Source organism: Vombatus ursinus, unplaced genomic scaffold, assembly GCF_900497805.2.
Source record: "Vombatus ursinus unplaced genomic scaffold, bare-nosed wombat genome assembly UNPS02014863.1, whole genome shotgun sequence".
Lineage (NCBI taxonomy): Eukaryota > Metazoa > Chordata > Mammalia > Diprotodontia > Vombatidae > Vombatus > Vombatus ursinus.
In genome coordinates, this window is record NW_020954641.1 from 21,695,215 (window position 1) to 21,720,926 (window position 25,712).

Below are 25,712 nucleotides of genomic sequence, written 5' to 3' on the forward strand. Positions count from 1 at the left end.
GACCTTGGGCAAGTCATTTAACCTCACAGTGCCCCTAGGCAACTCTTTAAAATGATAAGTTGCTGAGGTGTCAAAATGCATTGGTAAAGAGGAAATTTCTCAATGAGATCACCCTACAATAATCAAGTCAATCAGTAAAAACAAAAATAATAAAAAAACTCTACTTTTAAAATGTGCTGACTCTACTAAATAACTGTTTAAAGCTAACATCTTAGCACAAGACTCTCAGATACATAGATCCAACCCTAGTCTCTCTCTAGCTCCAGTCTTAAATCACCTATTGCCTACTAGACATTTCAAACTGGAGTCCTTCCTTTCAAATTCAATATGTCCAAAATGGAACTCATCTTTCTTCCCAAACTCTTCTGAACTTCTGGACTCTAGGCTGCTGCCATCTCTCTAGCATTTCAGGTTTGTAACTTTAGCATCATCCTTAATTTCTCACTCTCATTCCACTCAAATCAACAATCAGTTGCCAAATCTTGTCATTTCTATCTCCACAACATCTCTCACACACATCCCCTCATTTATAAAGCCAACAGGCTAGTGCAGGGTCCTTCTCACTTCCCACTTGCACTACCATAAGAGCCTCCTGCTTGTTATCTCTGTCTCAAGCCTCTTCCCTCCCCACTCAAACCCATTCTCCATACAACTCCCTAAGTGGCTTTCTTAAATAGCAGGCCTGACCATGCTAACCTTTCCCAAGATACTCCAGGGTTTTCTATCACCTCGATGATGAAATAAACACTCTTTTGTCTGGCATTCAAAGCTCTTTACAATCAGCTCCCTCCCTACTCTTACACATGGATCTTCTCCACATATCATATGTTCCAGTAATAGTGATCTACTTGCTGCCCCTCACTCATGACATTCTATCTCCCATCTCCATGCCTCTGCCCTGACTAACCCCCATGCCTAGAATGTTCTTTCTCTTTACCTCTGCTTGTTGGAATCCCAGGCTTTCTTAAAAATTAACTGCCTTCTATAGAAAGCTATGAATCCATTCCTTATTACCCCAATTGCTAATACTCTCTGTCCCAAAATTACCTTGCATTCATTTTGCATACAGTCTGCATGCATTTATACAGGGTGTCTCAAAAGTCTTAGTGCAGTGTTATAAATTTAATAGCTTTAAAAATAGTTTTAAAAACTATTAGAGCTTAACACTGTGCTAACACTTTTGGGTCACTCTGTATATGGTCAAGTTGTCTCCCTTGGTAGACCCATAAGATCCTGACAAGCAGGACTGTTTCACTTTTGTCTGTTACCCCAGCACTTATCACATGCCTGGCACTCATTAAATTCTTGTTGGTTTGTATCTTTTTCATGTGAAAATAGCTAATAAAATTACTAATATGCCTAGAATGCTCAAAGGAAACACATGTCTTTTGAAATTATGGGACAGATCATTGTTACAAAAGTAAATGCCTCTTCAAAATTATGTAAAACCATATTAATCCAAAAGCCACTATAGGCTATGAGAGTAGATGTGTGGAACATTTATCTCATTAAAACATCATGGAAAGGATTCATTAGGGTCATGCCTGGAGATAGATGCAAGAAAAATTTCAACAGTAAAAAGCCTTCGAGTTTCAGTCAAACCTTAAAGGTTAGGGTTTTCCAAGGTAACAAGAGGGTTTTTTCCTTTAATTTCTCGAGTGACAGGTAATAGATCACAGGAAAGGAAAATGAGATTTCTGCTAAAAAGACTCATGTGGAAGATGACCTGTATCAGCTAAGAATGTTGTCTATGATTTAGTAAGTAAACAAAATTCCAAGGTATTAGCAAACAAAATTTAAATAGTAGAGAATGTAGCTCTAGCAGAGGCTGCAAAATCTTCTTTTGCTGCATTATTTCTTCATAGTTTTGACAAAAAATAAGGGTTTAGGAAGACCACCACCATCAGTTCTAAAACATTTTATTTTTTAACTTACCTCCTTTCTTAAACTGTTCATTCCCTTCTTCCTTTAGTCTGGTGCTCTCCTGTCTTCTTTTCTAAAAAACACAAGAGAATTTATCTTACAGTATCTAAATGGATGACAAAACAGGTCAGTGTCCCATGACTGAATAATAATTCTCTTGATAGTTTGTCAGTGTTCTTGTTCTACTTTTAGAGATACACATGTGGAAGATTAAGGGTGCTTAGACTTTTGCATGGAGGGTGAAAAAAAATCAATAAATTAATCAACAAATATTTATTAGCTGCTTAGACAATAAATGTCAGGCACTGTGTTAGGTGAATCAGTGAGAGTTATATGTCCTGAACTCTGAAAAGCTACCAAGCTCTTACAAAATGCTGCCCTGATGATATTACCAAAGCAGAATTCCGACTGACTTGGATCCAATATGGCATTCTTTTTGTGAAAGATCAATTATAACCAAGAAATGCTACACTTTGGGATAACTCAAATGGTCACTACTTTCAAAAGGTATCAAATTCTCTCTTTTTTTTGGGGGGGGAGCAGTTGCTAGGCAATGGGGTTAAGTAACTTGCCCCAGGTCACACAACTGTTAAGTGTCAAGTATCTGAGGCAGGATTTGAACTCAGGTCCTCCTGATTCCAGGGCCAGTGCTCTATCCACAGTACCACCTAGCTACCCCCAAAAGGTATAAAATTCTTAACTGGGGAAAATGTTAAGGCTTATACTATTAAAATAAAGTGGCTAAAATGACCTATATATTATCCCACATCAAACTAATCAACCTAAGCTGGAAAAGGGACAACAGACGTACTATATGTGGTTAACCTTTAATATTGTTTCTGGCATTTATTACCAAAGCTGTAAGAAAAGCAAACACTTCCCTCACTACTTACTCACTTTGTTCCCTAACTACTTTCTCTCCCTTCTTCCAGCCAAGACTGTTCAGTCCCCAATTTTATACTTTTCTTTTCTTACATATGACATTTCTAAAGAGTAACTTTATGTTTTGGTACGGAAAAGGCATACAGATTATTATAGCAGAAGTGCTACATTCTTGGTCATGAGATTTGTAAAGGCAAATGATGGTGAGAATGCCTGATTTTCTGGTGCCCTCCTCTCTGTTGATTATTTCCTTTTTAGCCTCTATATAGTTTGTTAGCATATAGTTGTCTGCATGTTGTCTTCCCCATTAGACTGTGAACTCCTTGAGGACAGAGGAGGTGTCTTTTGCCTTTCTTTGCCCAACACTTATCATAATACCTGGCACATAGTAGGTGCTTAAATATTTATTGATCATTTTAAGGAAGTGGAATAAGTTAAATCAGCATAATCTTTGTATACAAATTGGTTAGTATTAATTAATTTCTTCCCCTTCTGGATCACAGCCTTGTCTGGCAGAGGGGCTTGCTTAGCTCAATGAAACCATGAGCTATGCTGTGCAGGGTTGCCCAAGACGGACATGTCACAGTGGCGAATTCTGACAAGAGGTGATCCACTGAAGAAGGAAATGGCAAACCACTCCAGTACCTTTGCCAAGAAAACCTCATGGACAATATTAAACTGCTAAAAGATATGACACTGGAAGATGAGCCACTCAGGTTGGAAGGTGTCCAACACCTTAGTGGAGGACAGAAGGGCTTGGTGTGCTATAGTCCATGGGCATGAAAAGTCAGATGCAACTAAAGAACAACAATTAATTTCTTTCATTAAAATGTTCTAAAGAGACAAAGAAAAAGATTATGAAGAAATCAAGATAAATAAAATCTCCTTTATCCATTAGTTTCTCTTCTTACTCTAATTGAATTTCATAGACAGGCAAAAAAAAAAAAATAATTAAACTCAACTCCACAGCAAAGATGGCACATGCTCAGCACGCAAGTGCTTTCAACCATGAACATCTTAACACCACTGCTAGTAAATGCAAAATTAGCATATATCCATGCCTGTCAGTTTTTGACAGTGCAGTTTCAGAGACTCCAAAAGCATTTCTCTACTCTAGAAGGTCTTATGTATAACACAACCCTACAGAAATGAAACAGAATACTAGGGATAAAAAGTTTAATCCATGGTGGGCTTCCAAACAGATTCCTGAGGCCAATTTCATGTTTTGGCCAGCATACATTTTTCACCCAGAGCACAAAGCAAAGGTCGAAAAAATTACAATGCAGTACGCAAATAAGCAGCAAACATTAGAAAAGGAACTGCTTCCCTCTGCACAGATTGTGCAAATTGAGGATTAATGCAATTATCAATATTGAACAGAACATCTCCTTGGTAACAGCTAAAAATAGTACTTCACGGAGAGAACTCCACCATCCCAGCTGTGCTAAGAGATCTGCTTTCTCTCTACAAAAAGATAGGGGCTCGTTTTGTTGCCAGTATGTTCTCTGTATAGTACTATACCACAAACATACTATACTACTGGAAGTTTTTCCAAGGATAGATTCAAGAGGCTATGATGCAGTCTTACAGCTGTATAGTAGTCATTATGTTAGGGTGCTTACAAAGAATCTTTAGGTAGTGGTGCAAGATTATAGCAGTCAGAGGCACTACTTCTCAGGATATATTCTTTTTACTCTAAAAATGAAAAGCTTCTAATTATGGCGAGGAACCCCCTCATACTCCTCCACAACTTCTTTTAAAGAATTCCGGAAAGGCTCATAAGAAAACATCTGCTCTCTTGTTCTATTTCAGTAAGGGATGGAATAGATTATACTGGACTCTTACCTCAGCACTCAAGGAATTCAGTGCTCAACTCACTATTAAAAACTTAGGGAGGGGAAACAGTAAAACACACTGCAGATAAACTTCACTAGAAGTTGCGTAGGAAAAATTCCAAAAAGCAAAGGCCCTCAAAAACTCATATGATTTGGAGTCAGAGGACATGGATTTGAATCCTGGCTTTACCATTTACTTCCTATGTGATCCTGGGCAAATAATTTCCCTCTGTGGGATTTGATTTCTTCATCTGTAAAGTGAGGGGGTTGGACTACATAGGCCTAAGGTTAAAATCTATTGATTTTGTTCCTAAGAATGGAATGTAATTTAACTAATGGCAACCATATTGTTAACTCCTTGCCTTGAATTAAGATTCTTCATAATCTATCTCTATTCTACCTAACCAACCTTATCTCCCACTATTTTCCTCAAATAATCCTCTATGACACAATATGCTAATTTCTAATTCTAAGACTTTACTAGTGCAGTTCCCAAATCTTTGGAATATCCCTACTTTTCTTTTTGTTACCTCTTAGAATTTCTATTAGCACTGTCACTTGAATGTACATGTGTAATATCCTAAATTTTTTTCTAATTTTGTGTATACTTTCACTTACGTCCCCAACTAGATTGTACGCTCCTGAAGGTCAGAGACATTTTTACATTTCTTTTATATCTTTCAGCATCAAGGCCAATGCTGGAGATAAGAGCAGCACCTTCATAAATGCCTGATACAAAATGGATGGTGGGAGGGGTTACAGTTCTCACATTTGTAGATACTCAATTTTTCTGATGACCATTTCTTGAATGCATTAATACTGTAGGACATCTTCAGTGAGATCCACGGATGTTCAAAAGAGAGTCACTTGGAGTTCCCCTTCCAAAATCCATTCACTCTCACACTCCCTTATTGACCTTGACCTCTGAAAGTCCAGAAAATATCAACCCAGGAAAAACCCTGAGCCAGCAGAAAGATGGGGCGCAGCAGTCTCGTAGCCCCAGAAGCTTGGGGGATTAATGGGAAAGTCCTCTCTTGCTCTGGGGGAGGGAGGAGCAGTACAGGACAGGAAATGTACCAACAAGCCAGTGGCAAGCCCCACCTCAACATACCAGGGGGAGATGCTGAGTAGGATGGGAAAACAGGCAAATGCCAACACCATGACCCCTAAGAGCCTCTGTACATGCAGGGGACCAGCTCAGAAAACCACCACAGGAGACGGCATTCTCCAGCGGCCAAATCACCAGTGCCTCAGCACAACTCTGGGAAGCACAACTCCAGGAGGCAAAGCTCCAGGCTGATAGACATCCTCCAGCACCAAAACATCCCTGTGCAAGGCTTGGGTGAGTAGGAGTCAAACATTAAAGTGCAAGGCCCAGCTGAGCAGGAGAAGCAGCTTGGATAAGTGTCCCCTGTGCTCAAGCAGGAGAGCTCAACTTTTTTTTTTTCTAAAAAGTCAGGAAATAGGCAAACACCATGAGCAAAAAGCAGAAACAGACAATGACAATAGATTCTTATTATGAGGACAGGGAAGATCAAGGCACAAATCCAGAAGAGGACAACATTCCCACATCTGAAACCTCAAAAGGAGAATATGAACTGGTCTCAAGCCCAAAAAGCCTTCTTTGAAGAGTTCAAGAAGGATTTTAAAAATCAAATAAGAGAGTAGAAGAAAAATTGGGAAAAGAAATGAGAGGTATGCAAGAGAGAGTCAATAGCTTGGAACAGGAAGGGCAAAAATTAACCATAGAAAACAAGTCCTTAAAAAATACAATTGGCCAAATGGAAAAAAAGGTACACTGAAGAAAACAAGTCCTTAAAAAGTAGAATTGGCCAAATGGAAAAATAGGTACAAAAACTCACTGAAGACAAGAACTCCTTAAAAAGTAAAATGGACCAAATGGAACAGGAGGTACAAAATCCAATATAAGGAAACAACCCGTTAAAAATTAGAATGGGGCAAGTGGAAGCTAATGACGCTATAAGAGAGCAAGAATCAGTCAAAGAGAAACAAAAGAATGAAAAAATAGAAGAAAACATAAAATACCTTATTGGTAAAACAACTGACCTGGAAAATCTAGGAGAGACAATTTAAAAATTATTGGTCTACCTGAAAACTATGATGAAAAAAGAGCCTGGACAACATCCTTCAGGAAATCATCAAAGAAAACTGCCCCAAGGTCCTAGAACCAGAGGGTAAAATAGTCATTGAAATAATCTACCTTATCGCCTCCTGAAAGAGATCCCAAATTGAAAACGCCAAGGAATATTGTAGCCAAATTCCAAAATTACCAGATCAAAGAGAAAATACTGCAAGCAGCCAGAAAGAAACAATTTAAATACCATGGAACCAGTCAGGATTATGCAGGACCTTGCAGCTTCTACATTAAAAGATCAGCAGGCATGGAATATGATATTCTACAAAGCAAGGTAGCTTGGATTACAACCAAGGATCAACTGCCCAGCAAAACTGGGCATAATCTTTCAGGGGAGAAGATGGACATTCAACAAAATAGGGGACTTTCAAACCTTCCTGATGAAAAGACCAGAGCTCAACAGAATATCTGAACTTCAAATACAAAAGAGAGTCACCTACTAATGTACACTGAAGGAAAAATAAAACATGAAAAAATATTATTGCCTAGATTATGACACACAGTTTGGTGGGTCTATCCAAATATTTAACTATAGTTGGGACAAGTTGGGTCCAAAATTGAATAGAAGAGTAGCCTACATTGATCACATTCAGGAAATTAGGCAGTGTTTTCAACGATACCAAGTTGTTCCCTGGGCCTACTTTTTATTACCAATATTTTCCTCACGATGCTATATGGCTACAGACCAAGAACGTTATACTCTTAGAAGAACTGAAACTGCAGGTGATCCAAAGAATAACAGACTACATAATAGCACATTAGCAAGCATGACTTGCATATAAGAAGTGGTATAAAAAGCATGATCAAGGTCAGGTATAATCTGAAAAGATTATAGACTCTTTATGTAATAAAACAAAACAAAATAAAAATACCACCCTGGATATTGCACTGATATCTACGAAATATAGCATGATCTACAGGAAGACCTCTGGTGTGTTGGATACTCTAGGAAAGATTTACAGAAGGTCATGGACAAAAATTGCACAAAAAGGCATGGCCAGGTTTCACTTTATATAGTTGAAAGAATGCTCATATAAATGAAATCGTGGATCTACTGAGGTATCAAAGGACTGATATACTACAAAAAATTGAGCTACACCTTTAGTTTGTGGCTCAGTTTGCCTTCTTAAAATGAATGCCTACACTGAACAATGTTCATGGAACCACTATTTTGTTGCTAAAGGCTCAAATGAGTTTTGTCTTCATCCTAGGTTTGAATTTGAATAATACATATGCAAGAGAAAAGGGAGGAATGAATACCACAGAATAGCCTCTAGAATCTAACAACTGGTTTATGATAATGCTTACCAGAAATAATTTCTTATCAGGAAAGCTAGGAGGTGCAATGGATAGAGTACTGAGTCTGGAGTCAGACCTAGTCTCAGATACTTCCTAGTTGTGACACTGGGCAACCACTTTCTGTCTCAGTTCCCTCGTCTATAAAATGGGAATAGTAACAGCACCTACTGCCAAAGGTTGTTGTGAGGATCAAATGGGATAATTGTGTTTAGCACAGTGCCTGGTACATAGTAGGTTTTATACAAATGTTAGCTATTATTCTCATATTTTCATTAACAAAAAGAAAAAGCACAGGAGTCAGAGGACCCAGGTTCTGATCTCAGCTCTATCTTGGCTAAGTGTCTTCCCTGGGCTTTAGTTTCCTCATCTGCAAAAGGAGGGCACTAAATTAGATGATTTCTAAGATACCTTCCAAATCCTACGACACTAACTATTAAGGACAGTTCCACAGAGAGTACTAAAGCCATACAATTGAATTTTAAAGTTTTGAGCTCTATTTATGTGTCCCACATAAAAAAAAAATGCAATTATAATGCTCCAACTGTGGGTTTCAGTTTGCTTAAATTGGGGCTCACATGAAACTATTTTCAAGTATCTGAGTTACATATCAGATTCCTGTTTTGTTGAATTTCAGGGTTTTTTTTAAGACCACCTCTGCCCTAGCTAATGTTGGAAAGAACACCATCTGCCAAGAGATGTTAACATTTAGAACCTTTGTGAAGCTGAAGGATTCAGTATTCATTTTTAATTTAAGCAAGGAAAAAAAAAAGGGAACTTAAGCTGACATAGGAGACTTCGTGTTGATTAAAAAAAATTACAGAACAAAGAAAGCTTTTAAAAATAATTACATTTGTTTGAAACAATCATCTAAGAAACTACATTTTCTGTTTCTCCTTACTTTCTCAATTCTTCAGTTTTTTTAATCTTTAACTTTCTCATCACCACTTATAAGACTAATTATCCTTCTGTTAAAGCAATATTTTGGCTGTATTGTACTAGAGAGCCTTTGGGACAACCGTTTGTGTGAATGATACAACACTACAAAAACTGGCAATTCAAGTTAAAAGTGGATGTTCAGCAATAAGCTCCCTGTTTTTATTTACCATTACAGTCCAGACAAATCAGAGTTGCAGAATTAAGCCCCTCTTTTCCTGAAGCATGTTGACAAAAGTCTTGCTTCTCAATGAACAGCAGAAAATGATTGGTATTCAGGCAAGATGTTTAAGAGTCACCCTGGATCATCACATTTGAAAGGATGCATCATTTTAAATATGTGTCTTTAGCAAAATAAATGGCTTCATCCACTTGCTAAATAGGACCCCTAACATAAGGGAAGCCCTGCACAGCTGTATTTCACCATGCTATAGAGGATGAAACATTCTCAACTTCCAAAGAGGTTTCTTTTGAGTGTATGGCTTTGCTCTAAGCTGAATTCATTCAGATTTGAGATGCCATTAAAACAGGAATATAGAATTTAGAGCTGGAAGGGATTTTAGATCTTTTAGAGTCCAGTGGTTTCAAATTCAAATGGAAATGAGAAGCCATACTAATTTGTACATAAGGGTCGCTGCAGGCCACATAATGGTCAGTTTTAAAATGTAATATTATCTACGTTTTATTGTATTTTTACTTATATTGTTATTACATTTTAATCTGATTTGGGCTACACAAGGAAGTGTTGGGCCACACGTGACCCATGGGGTGCACATGGGGTGCATGTTTGACACCTTTTTTTTTGTTTGTTTGTTTTTGTGAGGTAGTCTGGGTTAAGTGACTTGCCCAGGGTCACACAGCTAGTGAGTATCATGTGTCTAAGGTCACATCTGAACCCATATCCTCCTGACTTCAGGGCTAGTGCTCTATCCACTGTGTTGCCTAGCTGCCCCTTGACACTTCTTTTCTAGTTCAACACCTTCACTTTATAGAAGAGGAAACTAAAGCCCAGAGAAACTTGTTCAAGATGGCAAAGGTAGTAGGAAGAAGAGCAGGAATTGACTTTGACAGATTCCAATGTCAGTGCTATTCTGAAGCTTTATTTTGATGTGGAGTTTTTTTTAAAGCTTTCATCAGTGAAAGCTCTATTAAGTCCTATCAAGCTAGGAAGATCAAGTTATGTCCCTCAGTCCCTATTTTCTTATTTGAGTTGGGAAAGGCACATCAAGAGACTACCTGCAGGATGACAGATTTCTGATCTATGAACATTGTCAAAAATTACGTACTAAGTTGCAGATGATGGGTTGCAATCTTTCTTGGTGGAGGTAGCAGCTATGCTGATAAAATCACAGATCCTTAAATTACTGAAGAATCTGAAAATACATTATGTTCAAAAGAGTAGGAAAAGAAAAAAAAACACCTCACCTTTCTGCAGAATAAAAGCTTTTCAAAGTTATAAGTGGTTAATATGTATGAATTTTTAAATTTAGTTTTAAAAGTCTGCTTGATATAACATCATACCCTACCACACCTGTTATTTCATCAGTATAGGAAACTGTCTTCACTGAGAGTTGCCTGGGACACTGAGAATTTAAGTGACTTGCCCATGGTCACAAAGCTAGTATGTATCAGAGGCAGTACTTGAACTCAGGCATACTTGACTCCAAGCCTAGCCTTCTATGCTGTCTTTCCATAACAGAATAATAAAAGTTGGCATTTATATAATGTTTTTAAGGTTTGTAAAACATTTTACAAATATTATCTTAGCTTATCCTCAAAACAACTCTGGGAGGTGGGGTCTATTATTTCCATTTTACAAACAAGGTAACTAAGGCAAAGAGAAGTTAAATAATTGTCCAGGGTCACATAGCTAGGTAACCGTATGAGCCAGGATCTGAACTCGGGTTTTGCTGACTCCAGGTCCAATGTTCTATCTGATTTCTGACTTTATCATTCCACTGAAAGTGCTTTCTACAAAGTTACTAATGATCTCTGTTGTCAAATTAATGGCCTATTAACAACCCTTAATTCTCCTTGACTTCTATGCAGCCTTTGACACTGTTGCTCACTCTCACTTCCTTGATGCTCTCTAGGTTTTCAGGACAGTATTCTCTCCTGGTTCTCCTTCTACTGTCTGACCTCTCCTCTTTCTCTTTTGCCCTCTAACCAAGTGTTCTACAGGTTCTCTTCTCTTCTCCCTTTATACTACTTTACTTGGTGATCTCATCAGCAACCAGGGATTTAATTATCATGTCTATGTTGATGATTCTCAAATACACCTATTCTGCTCCATCCTCTCTGCTTACCTCTAATCTTGTATCTCCAGCTGCCTTTCAGACATGTCAAACTGGATGACTAGTAGACATCTTAAATTAAACATGTCCAAAACTGAACTCATTATCTTTCCTCCCTAAACCCTCCCTCCTCCTACCTTCCTTGGCTACTACAGGGGACGACGCCATCTTCCCAGGCCCTCAGGCTTGCAACTTAGTAGTCACTCTAGACATCTCACTATCTCCCACTGCCCTGTCTGTCATCAAGGCCTGTCCATTTCACCTTTGCAACATCTCTTGAATATGCCCCCTTCTCTGCTCTAACACTGCCATCACTCTAGTACAGACCCTCATCACCTCACATCTAGAGTATAATAGCCTGCTGATGGGTCTGCCAACAAGTCTCTCCTCATTCCAATCCATCCTCCATTCAGTCACTAAAGTGATTTTCCTAAAATGCATGTCTTACCATGTCACCCCGCCCCCTCAATAAACTGCAGTAGTTCCTGATCCCTTCCAAGATCAAATACAAAATACTCTATAAGGCATTCAAAACCCTGCATAACTTAGTGTTCCCTCACTCCCCCCCCCCCCCCACGCCCCTCCAGTCTTCTTACATCTGTCTTTCTGACACATATTCTTCAATCCAGTGACACTGGTCTCCTGGTTCTTCCACAAACAAGACTCTCCATCTTTCTGCTCTGGGCATTTTCTCTGGCTGTCTCCCATACCTAAAACATTCTCCCTCCTCTGCTCCACCTACTGACCTCCCTGGCTTCCTTTAAGACAATTAAAATCCTATCTTTTACTAGAAGGCTCCCCCAACTTCTCTTAATTCCAGTGCCTCTTTCTGTTAATTATCTTCTATTTATGCTATATATAGCTTGATATGTCTATATTTTCATGTTGTCTTCCTTATTAGATTGTGAGGCCTACAACTTAGTAGGGCATTTAATAAATGTATCGGTTGATTATGCACTATGCCACCTAACTGCCTCTATAAGATAATGGATTACTTAAAGGTATACCCTACTTTAAGCAAACCTGGTACTGTATATGGAAATTTGAATATTAAAATAGAAACTGCATCACTTCATAAAATAATTCACGATACTCTTGAATTCCTCTAAATAGTAAAGTACTCTAGTATATTTAAAAATGACTCAACAAAAAGTCTGTTCATACATGTTTTAGAAACAAATCTACTATGTATAGCATTCAATAAAATATTAGTAAGATATTACTTGAAAATGAAGATGTTAGTAATACCTAGCACTTATATAACACTTCCAAGGTTTGAAATGTGCTTTATAAATATTAGTTCACTTTATCCTCACAACAACCCTGGGAGATCAGTACTATTATTACCATTTCCACTTTACAGATGAGGAAGCTGAGGCAGATGTCATGCCCAAGGTCACATAACTGTTAAATGTCTGAGGACAGATTTGAACTTAGACAGATTTGCCTCTAGGCCCAGTGCTCTATCCACGTTTTACCATCTAGCTGCCTAGATGTTAACCTTTTCCAAAGAAGTAAATTTTAATACTCTACTTTTTATAATAAAGACTAATTAAAGCAGGATTTAAAATGTACTAAAATTTAGCATTTATATAGTGCTTTTTAAGTCAAGAAGTATTTATAAGTACATATAGTGCAAGGAATACAAAGAAATAAAAAACAAAAACTAATTCTTGCTTTCAAGGAGCCCACAATTTCATAGGGCAGACAATATACAAACAAGATATTATAATCAACAAAAGAAACACATTAGCAGTGGGGGGGGGGGTTTGTAAAAAGCTTCTTAAAGAAGATGGAATGGGATTTCAGCTGGGACTTGGAAGGAAGCCAGGAGACAAAGGTAAGGAGGAAGAGAATTCCAGGCACATGGAACAGTCAGTGAAAATGCAAAGAATAGGGGTATGGAGTGTGTTGTTCAAAGAACAGAAAGGAAGCCAGTATCACTGGATCACAGAATATGTGGAAAGGATTAAGACATAAGAAGAATGGAAAGGCAGAAAGGGACTAGTTTCTCAAAATCTTTAAATGCCAAACAGAAGAATGCGTATTTGATCTTGGAGGTAATAGTGAGCCACTGGACTTTCCTGAACAAGGCCCTGATATGGTCATTGCCCTGTTTAAAAGGGCTCTTTAGGAAGATGAGTTTAACAGCTGAGTGGATCATGTACTGGGGGGGTGGGAAGAGACTTGACCTAGGTGGACCAGTCAGAAAAGGCTCCAGGTGTGAGGTGATGAGTGTACTGTACCAGAATGGAGGCAGTGTCAGAGGACAGAAGGCGGGAACATACAAAAGATATTACGAGGCGAGAATTGACAGAACTTGCAACTGATAGAATATGGAAGTGCGAGCAGTGAAAGAAAATAATAAGTTGAGGATAAAACTTACATTGTCAGCCTAAGTGATTAGGAAGATGGTGGGTCCCTCAACAGTAATAATGTTAGGAAGAGGAGAGATCTTGGGAGAAAAGATAATGAATTATTCAATTTTGGACACATTGGGTTGAAGAGGTTTCAGTCAGTCAATAAACATTTATTAAACATCTCCTATGAACCAGAATAAGTGCCAGGGATACAAACCTGCTCTCAAAGAGCTCACAAGGGGCAGCTAGGTGGCACAGTGACTGGCCCTGGATTCAGGAGGACCTTAGTTCAATTCCGGCCTCAGACCAAACACTTGACATGTACTAGCTGTGTGACCTTGGGCAAGTCACTTAACCCCAACTGCCTCACCAAAAAAAAAAAATAAATAATAATAACGTAATAAAAAATCAAAGGGCTCACAATTTAATAAGGAAGACAACATGCAAATATATACAAAGCAAACTACATGTAGGATAAATAGGAGATAATTAACAGAAAAAGGCATGAGAATCATGAGCGGTTCTAATAAAAGATGGGATTTCAGCTGAGACTTAAAGGAAGCCAGGGAGAGATGATGAGATATTCAGGATGACTCCTAGATTGCAAGCCTGAGGGACTGGGAGGATGGTGTTGCCCTCTGTGTGACAGGGAAGGTAGGAGGAAGGAGGGTTTAGGGAGAAAAGACTGTAAGTTCAGTTTTGGACATGTTTAATTTAAGATGTGTACTACTAATCCACTTTGACATGTCTGAAAGGCAGCTGGAGATACAAGACTAGAGGTAAGCAGAAAGGATGGAGCAGGATAGGTATATTTGAGAATCATCAGCACAGAGATGGTAACTAAATCCCTGGGAGCTGATGAGATGACCAAATGAAGTAGTACAGAGGGAGAAGAGAAGAGTGGTGTCTTAAAAACCTAGAGAGAGCACCAAGAAAGAGAGTGTGATCAACAGTGTCAAAGAAGTCAAGGAGAATGAGGACTAAGAATAGGTCACTAATTTGGCAACTAAGATTATTAGTAACTCTGGAGAGGGCACTTCCAGGGGAAGTGAGGTCAGAAGCTAGATTGTATGGGGTTAAGAAGAAAGTAAGAGGAGAGAAATGGAGGCACAGGCACCTGTTGTAGATGGCTACAAAAGGTAGAAAAGCTACCAGACAACAGGAAGCTGGGATGGAAGGATCAAGTGAAGTTTTTTTCAGGTTGAGGCAGAAAAAGACTGAAAATAAGTGATAGATGGGGGGTAAAAGACGGGACAATCTGTTGAAGCAAAGAGGATGGAATGGGATTGCCTGATCTGATCAAGCAGAGGGGTTAGATAAGGAGTAAGACCACTTCATGTGAGCCAGGGATGAAGGAGAAGAGTGGAAAAAGAAGCATTAGTATTGTGAGATGAGGAAGAGGAGAGAATGAATTCACAGTGAATGGCCTCATCTTTTTCCTGTAAAGTATGAGGCATGGTTCTCAGTCAAGATAGTGGGGAAGAGGGGAGCCATGGGAAGTTAGAGGAGGGATGAAAAAGTTTGGAAGAGCCACTGTGGACAGTGGGACAGTGAGTTGATACAGCAAATATGACAGGAATGCTTAGCCAGCAGTGATGGCTCAGTTGAGGTTGTGTAACAGAAATTTGTAGTGGACCAAATCAGAATTAGCATGATTTTCTCACCTTTGTTCAATAGCACAAAGGCAGCAAATGATGGGAGTGGTCCAAGGTTGAGGCTTAGCAGTTTTGCTTTAAGATTTGCAAAATGCTCTATATATATTACCTCCTTTGATCTTCATAACAACACTATGAGGTAAATGCTATTATTATCCCCATTTTGCAGATGAGGAAACTCAGGCTGAGAGGTTGGTTAAGTGACTTGCCCAGGTCATATAGCTATCTATATGTCTGTCCTAATTCTATGTCCAGCACTCTATCCACTGCACATATAGCTACAAAAATGCCTTTTTCCTTAAGAATGCAACATTTGGCAAAAGACAGTGAAGCCAAACATAAACCAAGGCATATACCTTATAAAAAATGAACTCCCACATCTTTTGTTAATACTATGATGGTTATCTACACAGACATTCAACCAAACTCCAACTGTATTTGTTGACTATGTTAGATGTCATTATCCATACCTGAAACCCTTAAAGGATTTTTTTTTAAATTAAGTACACAAGAGGAATATATAGTTACTTCTACATTTTGAGGAAATAGTTGATAGATCAAATATAGGAACTTTAAGACAAAATTTTTGAAAGAATACCTTTTTCCTTAGTTATTAATTAAAACAAACATCTATCAGAGAAGTCTTCCTTCCTTTCAGTGAGATCCCAGGCAATGTGGGGGATTGCCTGAAGGATTTATCCCTATGGTCTGAGTCAATCTATATAACACAAGTGGTTAGGACATATCAGGGCATTCATATCTTTTGAAGTGTCATTAAGCAGCAATCACTTATTCTAAACATAAGGGTTTTTTGTTTTGTTTTTTTTTTTTGCTTATTGCAGAAACAACTATAGTAGTTAAAAAAAAGAAAAAAAGAGAATAAATTCAAGGACTTAAGGCAGACAGGTTTATTTCCAAATCTTAAATCTGTCAACAGCTATCTGCTACCACCTACAGTTTAGGAAAGCAGTTGCTATAAAACAAATTTGTCTGAATTTAACATTGGAATACCAAAAAGGTAGAATTCACATTAGAAACTCAGGCAAGAGGTAAGAATGATACAGATTTACCAAGATACCCACAATAATGGTTATTATAACAATATCAAACATTATGATACAGTAGAAATACTGGATTTGGAATCAGAGACTTGGATTCAAATCCAGCCTCTGCCTTACCACTTGTGTGACCTTGGAATGGTAATTTCAACTCTCTGGGTCTCAGTTTCCTTATCTGTATTCTAAAGGGGGCTTTTCCAGATCTAAATCTATGATCCTATAAAGTATTCTTCTGTAAAGTAAATTATTAAATATATCACTCTAATATAATACAAAAAAGAGGCAGGCTTACAAGGCCTGTGAGTATCAGAGCACTTGGGACTAGAACTCATGTCTCCTGAGCCCAAGACCTAACCTTTTAGTTTCTGAGTTGCTGAACACAATGTCTTAAGAGTGCTGTGAAGATTACAATGGCAAAACACTCAGAAAACACTGAATGTACTGGGGAAATCAGTCCTTCAAACTGTTCTAAGATCAGAAGGGGAGATTCATATGTTCTTAAGCAGTCTCATATAAATGGTAAACAGTGACTTTGCCAAAATTATTGTCTTTGAAATCAGGGATCATTTCTCTTACAAACATTTACACAAAGAGATGCAGTCTGTTTCATATATAACTTTCAAAGGTCTTCCTGAAATGCTTCCTTAGAGTGTAAATTACCAGTAATTCTGGGGAGATCTGTTGTTAATGGGGACTTTTGGAGATCTTTTTTTAAATTACTTTATGGTCAAAACTGATTTATCACTAATCCTTGTCTATCCTTCTGTGTCTATCCATCTGATTATCTCTACCTTGATAAATACTTATTGCCTACTAATGTTGAATTTCAATTTCTTAGAAATGGCTTTAACAAAATAAGGCTCCTTTTTAAAGTCCTAGGGCCTTGCCAGCAGCAGAGTACAAACTCTAGAGGTTTCTACACCAGGCAAGATTATTGAGCACAGGTTTAGCGACAGTGTGCCTGTCACTGAGGAGCAGAATCCCTAAATTCAGAAAGTTTGCTATCAAGTGATAATGATGATTTTTTTTTTTTACCACAATATCCTGAAGGCCATCTGCTAAAGTATGGCCTGGTTATTATCTGGGGTGGCAGAAGGAGCACGCACAATGACAAAATCTTGGAAAGTATTAAGATGAAGTTCTGTCACAAATTTTTCTTTAGAATGAAAACTAAGTTAATTAAACCCAGATGAAGAGGTGATATATTCTCTAGTTCAGACTCAGCTTGACAACACCCCTTTGGCATTTGTCCAGTGTTCATTTAGACCAAATATTGATAAATATAGCAAGTTGTCAATGAATGCAGACAGTTTTAAAAATAAGACATGTTAAAATCTAGGGAAAATGAAAAGTTAGAGAGGAAATCTTTTGTGATATTTACAGGAATACCGTATAGACATAATAGATGAAATTAGAGAACTTTCCAGAGGCACCCAGAGAAAAGCCCAATGAAAACAATTCATTTCCCCCCAAGTAGGCTGATGTTGCAAAGATGTTTAAATCAAGCAGAAATAAAGGATGGAAGAAATACAGATTCTAGAAAAAAGAAAGAGTATAAATATCTGCCAGAGTTAGACCCATCTTTAAAATGTTGAAGGGTAATCTTTAGAACAGTTTTTTTTGGGGGGGGGGCTAGGCAATGGGGTTAAGTGACTTGCCCAGGGTCACAAAGCTAGTAAGTGTTATGTGTCTGAGGCCGGATTTGAACTCAGGTCCTCCTGAATCCAGTGCCGGTGCTCTATCCACTGCACCATCTAGCTGCCCCCTAGAACAGTTCTTCATGAAAATTCTTTTGCTTTGATTCAATGTTCACCAACCAAGCTTCTGAGCTATATGTAATTTGGTTTTCTGAATTTGCACACACACATACACAGACAAGAACACCCCATTGCTAGCCATCATACCCATTATAAACGAACAAACTGGCAGTCTGGATTTATGATAAGTTTGCTTAGCATCAATTAATTCATCTGAACCTGGAAGAACTAATAAAACTCGGTTGCAGGATACACAAGACTGAAAACCTTGGATGGGTAGATACACAATGGTGCACTAACCTTGGAAGTCCTTCCAGAAAAGCTTTGTCATCTTAACAGAAACACTGAAAACATTCTCAAAAAATGTCAGATCTGTCAGGCCTTCACCCCAGCAAAGACCCAGGCAGAACGGCAAGGAAGTCCTGTACTGATTTTTACAGAAATAGCACTAGTGAAATAAATGCTGAACTAAAAAAATCTTATGCATTTCTGGAAATAATTTCTCTAAGATTATCAAATCATTAAGTGCCTAATGATTTCATTTTCAGAGGTATTTTCACTAAGGTAACTTAAAGTATTTCTGCACTCTCTAATTTTTTTTGCAAGACAATAGTCATAATTTGAAACCAATAAATTTAATAAAGAAAATTGACCCTCAGAAGATATTAAGACACATTAAGATATTAAGACACATTCTACTCTCCACTCTCTGCTTCCTACCCAGCTTCCCGATGTAACTATAAAAGAGACACTCTATGTACCTTATGGCATTTTTTTCTTGTACTTTTTTTCCTTCAAATACTTTCCAACAATTACTACAGTGCTTGACACACAGTTGATGTTTAATAAATGCTTGTTGACTTATGTTCAAGTCCACTTCTAACCTAATGTGACCAGTTGTCAACTATTAATGACCTAAGTTGAGAACTTCAATGAATCTCTTGGCAGAAAAGTATGAACATTAGATGGATGGTCACATGGAAAAGTTTCACTTGAGGTCAAAGGACTCAGAACACCTATACTTCCTTATCTCTAAAAGAGGTACCTTGCCCATTGAAGCTTGTTCACTGGTAAAGCAGCATAAAAAGGCCTATTGGCTATGTTGTCTCTTAATGAATCTTTGCATCCATGTGTGCATAAAGCTGTTATGTACAACATTTAGTAATGTGAATGGAGATGACATAGTTATATATGTCCTGTTTCTTTCATTAGACCAAAATCTCCTTTTGAGAAATTATTTTCATCTATTGTATTTTTATCCTTAGTGACTAATGAGATTATGTAGGTAAAGTACTTTACAAACTTTAAAGTGCTATGTAAATGTTCACTTTTATGATGAAGCTAAAACAAAAAAATACAACCTATCAAAAACCTCACGAAACCAAAAGAAGAAAACTTAACTTTATAGGCCTCTGGAATCCATTTTAAAGAACAATAATGTTTTTTCTATTTTCTCAAAATTCCCTTTTTAAGTTTTTGCTGTTGAGGATAGTAAACAGAAAGGAAAACATTTAAGACTTGACTAGACGATGACATTCAATTGCTGCAATGTTATACATTTCTAGTCTATCACTACAGTATCTATGACAATATAGGAAAGAGGAAGATACTAATGAAGTGCTATATAGTAATACTCTACTAGACATTTTCAAACATCTTTAATTGGTTAATTTGAAGAAATGTACCTTCAATGAAGGTGACTTTTTTCATAACAGAGGTAAAGATATTTACCTTTTTCTCTTCATCTGGCATATCTTTTTCCAATCTCAGTAAGTATTCTTCCTCTAGTTCTGAGGGATTTACATCATCACCCAGTTTGCCTTTTGGCTCTTCCACTCTTGGATCCTCCTTGTCTTCAAATGAGTCATTACAGTCATGAAAGCACTCATCTTCTCCCTGGTCCTGAACATCCTTTAGTACTTTGCTGTGAATACACTCATCTTTTAAACTAGACACCAGGGGGCTAGCACACTCTGATTTCTGGGGATCAGTAATCTTTAAACCATTGAGCAAGTCCTCCGGAGGCCCAGAACCTTCTGCTTTCTCCCCCATGTTGACTTCCATGGGGGGTTAAGGATAGAAACTTTGGGAGACAAAATAAATAAATAAATAAATAAAAAATTTAAGTTGGCCAGTGCTGTATACAAAAAGGATGCTATTTGCCCCATTTTATGTATATAGTACTGTTTTCTTATACACATTTAAAAAGTTGTGCACAACAATACTATTTCATATTCATTGAAAAGTAGAAGTAAAGCTGTCAAACATTTAGGCCAAGAGAGGAAGGAATATAGATAATTTTAAATGAAGACCACTTTCCAGGTCAAACACATTACTAAGACTGCTTATAAACAGTAATTCAACTTTTATCTCTTCCTCACTAAACCTTTGTTGGAAATGCTAATTGATGGGATCACTTACCCACTATTTATTAAGCACTTACAGTGTGCAAAACAATGAAAGAAAAAGAAAAATTTGGCTATAACTTGATCTCTCCCCTCATAGAACTTTCTAGTAGAAGAATAAGACCAGAATTCTCCCTTCATAGAATTTTCTAGTAGGGGAATAAGACATAAGTACTAAGTAGCAGGGAATGGTCAAAAGATAGTCAGGAGAAGTGAATGGACTTGGATAGCCAGCCCCTTCCCATTTCTGCACAATGACATATGCACCTAATACGGTCAGAGGATCAGAAAAGAAACTGTAAGGGTTATCTAGTCAAACACCCTCATTTTTTCAGAGGAGAAAATAGGTCCAGAGAGGGGAAGGACCTTGAGGTCATACAAGAGGGAAGGGAAGAGAGAAACAGAGGGAGAGATAGAGGTGAGAGGAGGGCAGAGAAAGCCATACACATGCAGAGACACAGAAAGAGACGCAGACACAAGAGAGAGACAGTGAGGCACAGAGAGACGCACAGAGAGACAAAGACACACAGAGAGACAGAATGAGCAGTGGGAGACAAGGATCTAGATAGTGTCTGTTTGGGGAAGGGGGAGCGTGGTGTTCCCAGAAGCAATCCAGGCCCCCCATGAGCGTTTTGGTTGGATGACGCCGTGCAGGTGGCCCGCCTGCCCCCCCAGCTCCGAGCACTGGCCGTGGAAGGCCCCGTGACGAGCCCCGCCTCAGGCCTCGCCTCGGAGGGCCCGGCGCCCGGCTGCCCACAACGGCTCCGCTCTGCTTCCCCCCACCCCCCCCGAGGACTCGGGCTTGGCGCCCAATCCCCAACCATAGGGTCCGAGCTCCTATGAACTAAGAAGCCACCGCCCCCAGAGCCCGAAACGTCTCCGCCTCCCTCCTCCCCGCTCTCACCGGGGGCCTGTCAGGCCCGGCCCGAGGGCTCTTCTCTCCGCAGAACCAGCAGCCCCGACGCGGCTTCACCTTCTTCACAACTTTCACCCTTCACCTCGCTGAGGCCGTTGCACTTCCGCTCGCGCCGACCAATGACCTCGGCGCCGCGAAGCATTCTGGGAGTGGGCTACGGGCCCTAGGGCGGGGAAGCAACGACCCCCCGCGGAGCTACGTCACTGTACGGACTGTGTATTCAGCAGGTCGACGCCATGTTGGATTACGGAGGGGAATGAGCTGTCTGAGAGACCGAGAAACCTCTGGAAAAAGAACGCCGTATGACTCAGCAAATTTTTACTTTATATGAGCCGTGGGGAATTTCCCCCTCCATTTCATTTAGTGCCCTGGGAGTAATAAACATAAAACAACCCCATGGTAGGAGCTAGCCTTTTCCAAATCCTTTTCTGTAAGCACCTTTCCCAAAAACCCTCTAGGGTTTCTTCTGGTTCTTTCTGGGAAGTCGCTCAACAATCAATCAACAAACATTTATTAAGCGCTTACTATGTGCCAGGAGCTGTGCTAAGCGATTGGGTAATCAAAGAAAGGGGGAAAAATAAACCGACCCCAAGAGGCCTACATTGGAATTGGGCAGACAACATGTAAATATCTTAAAAACAAACAAACAAACAAATTAGAACATAAAATGTGATAGGAAGGTAATCTCAAAACGGAAAGGCCTTTTGCAGAAGTGAGATTTGAGCTGAGTCTTGAAGGAAGCCAGGGAAACTTAGTTACTTAAAAAAGAAACAAAAACAATCCAATAAACTTTGTCTCTCTCCCTCCTCCCTTCTTCCCCTCCTGCCCGCTCTCCTTTTCTGAGTTGTAGTGACCTAGTACTGAATGGGTGCCCACACTAAATAGGTGCTAATATGATTAGCCTCCTGGAGGAGGAGGGGGTTGGGTTAGTGTCTGGATCTAAATTTCCTGCCTCCTATCCACTGTATTACCTAGCTGCCTTGCATAATTTCACAATAATTTTAAGAATGTGTATCACCTAATTACTATGTAAATTATTAAATATTTTGGTTATTAAATAATTTATATAATAATTAGGTGATACACATTCTTAAAATTATTATTCTGTAGATGAGGCAGCAATGCAACTTGTCCAATATTAGAAGCAGTACGTTTTCCACTACAATATGACTTTAGGTATCTAGTATCTTGCCCTTCCATGCTGCAAACTAAAGATGATTTTTAAAAATATCTGCCATGAAACGTCAGCAGTTACTTTTTTAGCAACAAGTAATATGACTAAGATGGTGGTTTAGAAGCTGGCTATGGACAATGGCTGTTAATACCAGTGATAAATGGATGAAGATGATGTATTAAATGGAGTTCGTGAATATTCTGCATTGAGGAAGCCATTAAGAAGACTGCAAATTACATTGAAATCAAACATGATATGACTTCTATACTAAGTTCCCCTCCTTTACACCCTGTTTTGGCACCCTTCTTTGGACAGAGAAAGGAAATTCAGCTACAGCTGGCGTGGACTAAGCTAGCAAAACTTTCTTTCTGGGTTCATCAGCTTGGACCACATAATTTACTCTGAGTTATGGAAAATATTTTCCAGCCCTCATATCATTATATTAAATATCTATGCCTATTTAAGGACTAAAAACCCTGGTCCAAATGCTGCCAGGTAACTCCACTTCAGGCATGAAGACAGTTGCCATTAACCCTGGAGTAAAAGGAAAGGCATTTCTTTGTTCCTTTCCAACCTCTGCAGTCCCTGGATCATTGTGCTTTGTAGTCTGGATGCAGAGGTTCTGAGAGAATTGAGAAAGGAGATAAAAGAGTTCCACCCATGTGACACTTTCTTCCTTGATGTGGGAAGGAAAAGGTGACCAGCTTCTTACTGTGTGATAGAAGGAGCCAATACTCTTGAAAGAAAAGGATCCTGTTCAGGCCTTTGGCACCATTCTTCAGAGATACCGCTTAATAATCAGCAAAGCAAGGGAACAATCCTTTATTAAGTGCTTACTATGTGCTGGGCACCACAATAAACCATAAGAATACAAATACAAGAGAAAAGAAAGACAGTGGCTACCCTTAAAGAGTCTATGTTCTAATGAGGGAAGATGACACACAGAAGGGAGTGGAAATAATTCTTATGGGCTTTCTAGGCTCTATCACAAATCAAGTTTGGAGAACCATTTTTATTCTGGTTCCCTTTATATGGAAGAAAGGGGAAGGAGGTGCTATCAAATCTGTGCTTATAGCCTAAGACACTTTTTTGGGCTATTGTTCAGTTGAGTCCAACTCTTCATGACCCCATTTGGGGTTTTCTTGGCAAAGATACTAGAGTGGTTTGCCATTTCCTTCTCCAGTTCATTTGACAGATGAGGGAACTGAGGCAAACAGAGTAAAGTGATTTGCCCAGGGTCACACAACTAGGAAGTATCTGAGGCTGGATTTGAACTCAAGAAGACCAGTTTTTCTGACTTCAGGCCAGGCACTTTATCCACCTAGCTGCCTAGACTTTTTGTACTGTAGGATCAAATATTAAATTTAAAAATATGTGAAGATTTATAATTGGAGGACATCAGTAAGGTGTGTTGTTTGAATTGTTTTTGTAGATATGAAGAATTTGTGAAGCAATATCCACTATTTTATTGCCTATTTACTGTCATAAGCAATTAGCAAATATTTACTGAGCCCCTACTTTGGTCAAAAGAGACTTCCTAAAGGTACTCTGAGGATGAAAAAAAAAAGATTAAGAACTAGTCTTGCCCTCATTGAGCTTGCAACCTAGTTATAGATATAAAGCATACTTAGGTGAAGCATTAGCTTTCATAATGCAGGTGACATGTAGGTATCCAAACTTTAAAAAGTAGTATAGAAGTTGAGAGGAAGGAGATATCAATGGTTCATCAGGACCAGAAAGTTTTCATGGAGGAGGGAGGACTTGAACTGGATCTTGAAGGATGATGGTTAACACTTAGATAAGCAGAGGGAAAGATAGGGAGTATCCCTGGTAGGGGGAATGCTTTTTGTTCCTACAAAAGATGGTGTGATTTAACATCAATTCTCAGCCTCCAATAAAATCCAGATAGGCAGAAAGGAGGGGCAGCAGGATGGGCACATCTTTCCCCACCCCTCCAACCCCTTTCCAGTTCCATTGGTACTATTTAGTTCAGGCTTTCATCTCTTTTTTTCCTCTTTATTCCTCATTTGGCTGTGATCTTCTGAATTTCTTCATCACACCCCAGGAAACTCTTCATCTTGCAAGATCACATCAGTCCTGGAACTCACACATAATCAATACCCTCTGTCTTGGTACCCCTCTGATTAATCAGAAGGGCAGAGAGCTCCTCCAGAACCTTGAATTTAGGAGGGCACCCAAGCCAGCCATCTCTTTATTTTCCTACCCAGCTGTAGTCTTTTGGATTTGGATTTCTCCATCATGCCCCAGTGTGGGGGTACTTTACCACTTCCCTCTCCACTTTTCAGTTTCCTTTTGTGTATTGTCTTCCCCCTTTAGATTATAAGCCCCCAGAGGGCAAGGGCTATTTGTATTTGTATTCCTAGCACTTAGCACAGTGCCTGACACATAGTAGGTATGATAATAATTTTTCATCTTTTATTTCTTTTTATTAACATTTATTTGCAGGGAGGTCAGGACCATTTCTTCTATTTAGGAGGTTATTGAGCTGTTTGAAACCTGTCCCATGGGATATAAAAATTTATTTAAGGTCTCAAACATTCCTCAGATTAGAAGCCAAAAAATGTAGTTAAGGTTTCCTGAAATAAATTACCTTACCTTATTTGAGGAATGGATTCTGCTCTGTAGACATGTAAATCTCCCCTCTCAATCAGCCCATTTCGAACTCTCTAAATTTAGTTTAATCTGTAACCTGACTTAGTTTATTAGGTTTATTTCCTTAGGAGATGTATAAGATAATGACTCTGCTTAACCAAGTTTGTTCAACTTTTATGATTTTTTTTTTAGACAATTGGGGTTAAGTGACTTGCCCAGGGTCACACAACTAGTAAGTGTCAAGTATTTGGTCTGAGGCTGGATTTGAACTCAGGTCCTCCCGACTTCAGGGCCAGTGCTCTATCCACTGTGCCACCTAGTTGCCCCTCAACTTTTATGATATTAAAGGAAGCATAGCATTATGAATCTTTAAAAAATTTCTATAGCCTAGAAGAATATATGAGAATGCAATATGTAAAAGAACTAGTTCTCTGTCATTCTGACATAATTTTG

General features: G+C 38.8%; 1 protein-coding gene across 1 annotated transcript in view; it reads right to left on the minus strand.

Annotated features, from left to right (window-relative positions):
- Nucleotides 1-21,549, minus strand: part of TTC1 (tetratricopeptide repeat domain 1) — a 51,582-nt gene extending 30,033 nt beyond the window's left edge. Inside the window, exons 1-3 of the mRNA XM_027841912.1 lie at nt 21,461-21,549; nt 19,883-20,234; nt 1,936-1,996 (exon numbers count right to left, since the gene is read on the minus strand). Of these exons, the coding sequence (XP_027697713.1) occupies nt 1,936-1,996; nt 19,883-20,215 (394 nt within the window). The 5' untranslated portion in view covers nt 20,216-20,234; nt 21,461-21,549. The remainder of the gene's footprint in view (nt 1-1,935; nt 1,997-19,882; nt 20,235-21,460) is intronic.
- Nucleotides 21,550-25,712: the final 4,163 nt, after the last annotated feature.